This window comes from Eschscholzia californica, unplaced genomic scaffold (genome assembly GCF_041429995.1).
Source record: "Eschscholzia californica isolate CP2 unplaced genomic scaffold, dmEscCali1.0.p SCAF_2, whole genome shotgun sequence".
Classification (NCBI taxonomy): domain Eukaryota; kingdom Viridiplantae; phylum Streptophyta; class Magnoliopsida; order Ranunculales; family Papaveraceae; genus Eschscholzia; species Eschscholzia californica.
The window spans coordinates 18562163-18569751 of record NW_028238309.1 but is presented as its reverse complement, the minus strand read 5'-3'; the positions used below and the strand labels follow the sequence as shown (position 1 = coordinate 18569751).

The window sequence follows — 7589 nt, the reverse complement described above, 5'->3', positions numbered from 1 at the left end:
TGTTAAGAGTAGATTTTGTCTATTTAATGACAGAAATGCTTATTCACAAAGATATTTGACAAGTTCATGCCCAAATGATGTAGCAAGTTCCTGTTGAAAATTTGACTGTTGACTGAATCACGACCGTTAAAAGATGAACGGCTTATAAAAAGAACCGTCCAGATTCAGTCAAATTTTCATTTAAAACTTCCCACACTATTTCGGCGTAAAATTTGTCTTTGTGAACCTAGATGTTATATTCTTGGTTGCTCGATATCCATTCCCCCTTGTGGGACTATTCTCACAAAAAGAAGACTGATTTTATTTCAACTTATAATTACATAAAGACCATACCAACAACCATAAGGCAAAAGCAAACCAAACCAGATTAGCAACATCAAGATGCTTACCCCCAAACTTAAAACACACAAAACTTCATCAAAATAAAGGATATCAAGAGATAATATAACCAAACCAAAATCACAGAAGACGTTGATCCTGATATTATAGCTCTTTTTACCGGTAGTTTCGGTAGATAGGACTGTACATACAACTCTCTGCATGCTTGACAAGATCCTGAGGGCGAGGGAGACGGGTAGCCACTCCTACAACGTAGAATGCATAGATAAATCAGTTCTAGATATTTGAACAAATACAAACTCCAACAAATTCTTTCTGATTCTCAAAGAAAAACAAGCAAATAGTCAAAAGTTCATAAGGAAATTGCTGGCAATATATGTGAAAGAGAGAATCATCATATTAATATGCAGGGAATCAATTTAGAATTAACTTACCGAGTTCATATGCTTTAGCAGCTACATTAGCAGCAATATGTGCTGATATCTTCCTGATATTTGAGAATGGTGGGTAAATCAGCCCCTTATCAAAGTGTTCTTGGGTCACCTGTCCGGCCAAAGCTTCCGCTGGAAAATACAACACAAATCATATATCAACTATGATAAGGAGCAGATTTGAAATAATGGTTGTGAAAAAACCCTCATAGGCCTGGAGAAAGAAACAAAGCAACACAGTGCGAGACAGGTAGTTTACATGCTTTGCCAAAACCCCCGGCAATACATGAAACTTTGGGGTTTAAGATATTTTGAATTTTACTCGAGAAATAAATGCATACAAAAACTCAAAAGTATATTAGTAAATTAGTCATAAATATAACTTAGATTCAGATATTTTAAAGAAAGCAAACACCACTTCAGTCTTTTTTGGGAGAAACGAAAATAATTAGCTGTCTTACAGGCTGCAAGAAGCATGTCATCGTGCACGCGGATAGCACCAGAGATCACCAAACCAAGACCAAGTCCTGGGAAGATGTAAGCATTGTTTGCCTGAATTAAAATAGAACACCATATAAGCAAATATTAAGGTCCAGGTTAATGCTATGACCGAAGTATCCAGGATGCCATTAAATAAGAACTCATATGTGAACTTCAAACCTGGCCAGGCACAAATAATTTCCCCTTATACTCGACGGGGTCAAATGGGCTTCCACTAGCAAAAATTGCACGGCCCTGAAAGATTCAATACAAGAGAGTTATACATGGGCAAAGGGTACTCTCATGAGCAAGAGTTGTAAGAATAAAAAGTATACGGATTTACCTGTGTCCATGTGTAAGCTTCTTCAGCTGTACATTCCGATTGTGATGTTGGGTTGGATAGAGCCAGAATCACAGGTTTCTGCATGCAAGTAAGTTGGTGTCAGTGCTACGAATTTCTTAATAATTTGAGTTTGTAATTCTTAATCCGTTGGATAAAGAGATATATACCTCATTAATGGAGGCCATGGTCTGAACTACCTCCTTTGTGAATGTTTTTCCTACTCCGGAAGAGCCAATTAGTACTGTTGGTTTGATTGCCTTGACAGCATCTAATAGTCCCTTAACAGGTTCATGTTCATGAGCCCACGGCTTCTTAAAGTGTTGAAGCGACTCTTTACGAGAGCTCACAATCAACCCCTGGAGGAATATTAACATCAGAAAACGAATAATACGACAAAGAACAACGGGATGGAGATACAAATCCTATCTACAGCCTTGGCGCAAGTTGTTGAGTTATTGGGTAAATTTTACCTTTGAGTCCACCAGCCAAATCTTCTTTCGAGTTTCCTCCACTGGAGAATTTGTCTGCAACAAGAACAGAATACGCTCTCTCACCAAGTTAAGACTTTCTCCAAGATATGTAATTCCAAAAAGAAAATCAAGGATGACATTTTAGCTTTTAAGTTTTTACCTGTCTCGACATTTCTAGAGCTATGAGTTCAGCTATACCAGTTCCAGCCTGAAATTACGAAACAAAATGATAAGATCGTATGAAGTATCAAACTGAAGCATCCATGGACCCACGAATAAGCGGTAATAAGAACTCACCTCACCAGCACCGAGGAATAAGAAGGTATGATCAGCTAAGGTTCCACCTACTGATTTCAGCGCTGCAACAATCCCCGAAAGTACAACAGATGCAGTTCCCTAAATTAAAAGAAAAGAAACAATTAAATGACTTCTCAAGGTAACTTAACGAATCAAGAAATTCAAACGCACTAAAGTCGTAATGTACCTGTATATCGTCGTTGAAAACAAGATGGGTTGTTCCATATTTTGCAAGTAGATCAAAAGCATTGTGATTTGCGAAGTCTTCAAACTAAGAATTGAAGTCAAATGACAAATAAGAAACAAATTATGAGGATTGTATGAATAAACTTCATCGATTACGTAACTATGAAATTTAATTAATAAATATCAGTGAGGTTACTAACCTGTATGAGGACTTTCTCCCCATAGTTTTGTTTAACCGCACTCATGAATTCATGTAAAAGGTCTTTGTATTCCTAGATCATGAAGTTCCAAACCACATATTAGTATTACAGAAATAAATCATTTATGCAACAAAATATCGTAATTCATGGTACAAAATGAAGGGTGATTTTCAGGTAAGTTCTATTTTACCTGGCCCGTTGCTCTCTTTTGCCTGAGCCCGATGTAGAACTCATTCTGCAGCAACTTTTCGTTGTTTGTACCAACATCAATAGTTACAGGCAAGCACTACAAAAACCCATAACAGAAACTAGTTAACATTATAAAATTTGAAAATGAGCTAACACCAGTGCTTCCTTGTAAGAGTATACTGTTCACACAGAGATAGTCAGTTTGGTCGACATCTGCACTGATTTGGAATTTCAAATAAATCGAACTGAATTATATAGCAAATGCTTACTGAAGAGGGTCGGAGACCTCCGAGAGCGGTGTAGAGAGCAAGTTTGCCTACCGGTATCCCCATTCCCTAAGAAGATATCAGACATTTGGTGTGATTGAGCGTTAACGAGTACTAAAAGCTAACAATAATTAAAGATAAAAAGTTGAGACAATTTTGTAAACAAATCACCTGGCAGCCGAGATCGCCTAGTCCCAAAATCCGCTCTCCATCTGTGACAACAATTACTTGAATATTCCTCTCAGGCCAGTTCTTCAATACCTCAAGTATCTTGCCCCTGAAAAAACAAGGCAGTTTCTTTCTAGTTTTAATCGAAAAATATGCAAATCAAATGTGAAACAGAAAATTGAATCAGAAATTCCTACTTTTCCTTCAAACTGATGTAAAGTCCCTGAGGACGTCTAAAGATGCTACCATATTTCTGGCAAGCTTCACCAACAGTGGGGGTGTAAACAACAGGAAGTAGTTCCTCGACATTATCAACAAGAAGTTTGTAGAAAAGCCTCTCATTCCTCTCCTGAGAAACATTACAAGAACATAAAATGATTAAATGAAAAACGAAAAAGTTAGTCCCTGGACTGAAAATAAACCACTATTTACTCATAATTGAAAGTAAAGAATACCTGAAGATCCATCATGGCCATATATCTTTGTAATGGAACTTCATATTTGCGAAGACTTTCCATCAGTTTCTTTTCCTGACGACCAATTCAGAAACAGTGATAACAATAAGTGATGGTAAAAGGAGAACACGGGACTGTCTCTATATTTATGAAGATACGCAATGACGATAAAAGGGTTGCTCTAAAGGGTTCGAACCCAAAAGAAAGTGAAATTAAGAAGTTACCTGAAGCTCTTGCGTTAACACGGTTGGAGGAAGAAGACCTCGTAAGTAATGAGCATCTCTCTCCTTTTCAGTAAAGGCCAGTCCTTTGTTATGATGCGGATCCCTCAGCAGTGAACACCCACTATACACAAAATCAAATTTAGACGATATATAACATAAATAACAAGTCAATCATGGCGAATTAAGTTCCATTCAATTGGGTTTACAGTGGCAATATATTACGTTAACTGATGTTTTCCGCAACCATTAGAGAACCATTTCATAAAAGCTTCCCAAACACTCGATTTCTGGCAAACCTCCATTATATTTTCAAGCTAAAGTTAGATCGACTTGATCAAGAAAGATCGATATATATAACGAAAACAAAACTACATGGAAGAGAATGACTGGGTTTCAGACTATATATAGCCCAAAATAAAGAGAATCAAACAGAATATCAATCTCTTGTACTGCGAGCAAAGAACAAGAAAAAGGAAAGGAATAAAAGGGGTCAAAAAGAAAGGATTAACTTTGCTTGCTCAATTGATCAAGCTCGATAAAATCGAATTATACATGAAAAAAATACATGATGAAAGAAAAAGGAACATCATATAACCAGATAACTCTTCTAAATAACTAGATTTCACTTTCTTAACTAAAAATTTCATAAGTTTAACAAAAACTCAAGAGAGTCAAGACAAATAAATCAGATAAAACAGATTCACTAACTGAAAGATATTCAATCAAAAAGTTCAATTCAGAAAAGAGATAATCTGCCTTCCCCACATAAAAGAAAAGGGTAGTTGAAAAGTTAACTTCATCTTCTTGTATGACCATGGAAATGATTACCCTAATGAATTTAACAATAACCAAGTAGATAAATTCTACCTTCTCTCTTACCTAGCAATTGAGACAGTCCAAGGGGTGACAAGCTGGTCCTCTGTGGCATGATCTTCCCCATAAACATCTTGAACTCCACCAGCAACACTGGATTTTGGGTCCAGGTCAAGAACAGAAGCACCATCTCTCATCTCTTTCAAAGTACTTTCCATTAGAACCCTAATTTTTCTCTCTCCTTCTCGACTGTTGCAGCTTATAAGATTCACCACTGCCGATGCTGAGATTTTCCTCTGCGAATGGGATAAACTTGAAAAGATACTAGATTATGATCTTTCTATTGAAAAATGATAAAAACTAAAGCTATCCAACTACCAACTTTTATACTCCCCAAGAAACATCAAAATCAATTTTTTTCAAAGAAAAAGAAAGTTTCGGCTCTCTAGTCTTCTCTCTTTAACCAAATGTCAGCAGCAGCCACGACCACCACATCAAAATTAAAAAATTCAATTCAAAGAAATACGACATTATTTAACATTTTATGATATGGGTTTTGTTTAAAATTACTAATTACAATGTGGGTTTAGTTTACAATTACCAGAAAGTTACTTCGATTCAGTGTGATCATGGCGGAAGATGTGTTAGAATGACAGACTCTACTGGTTTTCTTCTCTCTCTCTCTATCCACTCTCTGTCATCCGAGTTTAGCTGTTGGTATTGCCCGAAAGAGATAGTAACATCCAACCGTTGATTCATCTGACATGGATTCTTTGCTTTTAATTAATCGTCCAGATATTTTTGGCCTGACAAACAGTTTGTATTACCCTCTTGGATATACCACATTTGTCCACTGAATTCCGGTTCCCATTTTTTAATAGAACTACAGGAGAGTTACATAAGTAAATAAAGTTATACACAAAATTTGTTAATGTCTCATGAAGGGAAAGGAATAATAAGACAAAGACAAAATGAAAAGATCATCAAAATCGAGAATGAAAAGACCTAAAGGTCATAAAATTTATTGAACTAAAACATAAAGCATCGCCGCCGCTATTGAAAAACCGTCGCCACTACGATGAAACCACCGTCACTACCAGGAAACCACCATGACCACCACCATCACTTTCGTTCAAACCACCACCACCCCCCCCCCCCCCCATACACCACAAATCAGACCACCATCACTATCGTTCAAACCACTGCCACCACCATATATCAAAAATAAAACCACCACCATATATCAAAGATAAAACCACTACCACACACCGCGACCACCACCACAACAAGAACACAACGACTTCCATAAGAGCAAGAACCGCGACTACCACCACAACGTAAACTGGATCTGTGAAACTCTAGAATTTTTTTACAGAGGGGAAACAAACTTTTATTAGAAAGGAAAAGGGGGATCCGGGGAAGTGAGGACTTTTCGCCGGAGAAAAAACAAAGATCTCTGGAAGTTTTCTCTAGATGGTTATAGACACAGAGAGGGTGAGAAGCAGAGATAATAATGAGTTGAGAGAAGGAGAGTGCAGGAATTTAGGATAGTTCGCTTTTGTGGGTTTGTTACCTTTTTTTAAGTTGTTTTTTTGTTGAAACATTGAGGAAGTTACTTATGGGATATCGAAACACCCACACATCTTTATCAAAGTCAAAAATATATCTTTAAAATATTAATAAAATATTTTATTTCATATGATAAGACAATAACAATATTAAAATAATATCCATCGATTGTCCATCAATGATGATGATGATGATGATAGAATATCCACTACACACTTTGTCTGTGACTCAATATCTTGAAATGTCTCCAGGACATTTTGTCTATAGATCAAGTGTCTTGAAATGTCTGTTAGGCATTTTGTCCATGAACAAAATGTCTTGAAATGTCTCTAAGACAATTTGTCTGCGAACTCAATGTCTTGAAATGTTTTATTGTGTCTATAGATAAATGTCCTGAAATGTCTTAAAATATCTTAAAATGTCTACGAGACATTTTGTTCATGAATGTCTTTCTAAAACCTTATCCACTACCGCCCCCCTTAACTGCTAATTTTTGGAGTAACTTTCTTGTATAATAATAGATAGGTCTAACACAACTGGACAAATAATGAACATCTAATTTCATTGTGGATTATTTAGATATTGATTTCCAATCATTTAGCGATATTAGGACGATGCACCCAGTCAGAAATAGAAGAAGAATCATCCGGTCCATGACCAAACAAAATTAGTTCTATAATGTTTTCAAACCAGACCAAATCCGAAAGAGATGAAAAACCCTCAGATCATCCAATTCGCCACCCTGACCTTAAGAAAGTTATGACTACACCGACAAATTAAACTGTGGAGTCAATCAAACTCCTTAAGGAGGCTCGGGATCGAATCAATGTGAACTCTAGTTGTTATTTTTTTTTGTAAATAGCCATACAAACTCTTTTTTTTGTTGTTGTTGTTGAAACCCACTCTAACAACACTATTTCTCTATATCTCTATATATTATTATTCTTTTGTCACCCACTAACAATAATGGTGTCAAATCAAGAGCGAAAATACTTATTATAATGGTGAAATTCTAGTTTTTTTTAAAGGAAGAGCCGGAAGAAATCTACATAATGGGGATTGGATTTGGGGGGCCATTTTGGCACCTCAAAAGCCTAGTCAAATGAAACTTGAGCCACATTAAGCCGACTCCTTTTACCATGGTAGACAAAACCCACTA

The 7589-nt window shown here is 36.4% G+C and overlaps 1 protein-coding gene across 3 annotated transcripts; it reads right to left on the bottom strand.

The window, feature by feature from the left end:
- Positions 1–277: 277 nt before the first annotated feature.
- On the bottom strand, positions 278–6346 carry LOC147556663 (NADP-dependent malic enzyme). 3 transcript variants are annotated; one of them, XM_086657590.1, is made up of 19 exons: positions 5463–6346; positions 4928–5173; positions 4049–4169; positions 3825–3899; positions 3567–3718; positions 3373–3478; positions 3205–3270; positions 2937–3032; positions 2747–2818; positions 2548–2631; positions 2361–2459; positions 2224–2271; positions 2064–2117; positions 1761–1949; positions 1594–1671; positions 1431–1505; positions 1232–1322; positions 774–902; positions 278–584 (listed from the first exon to the last, which is right to left on the bottom strand). In XM_086657590.1, the coding sequence occupies exons 2-19, from the start codon at positions 5077–5079 to the stop codon at positions 496–498; spliced, it is 1776 nt and encodes a 591-aa protein (XP_086513716.1). In that variant the 5' UTR covers positions 5080–5173; positions 5463–6346; the 3' UTR covers positions 278–495. The 3 variants fall into 3 exon arrangements, with proteins under 3 accessions (XP_086513716.1, XP_086513715.1, XP_086513718.1); XM_086657589.1 differs by having other exon boundaries at positions 4928–5157; positions 5463–5711; XM_086657592.1 differs by lacking the exons at positions 4928–5173; positions 5463–6346 and adding an exon at positions 4271–4858.
- Positions 6347–7589: the final 1243 nt, after the last annotated feature.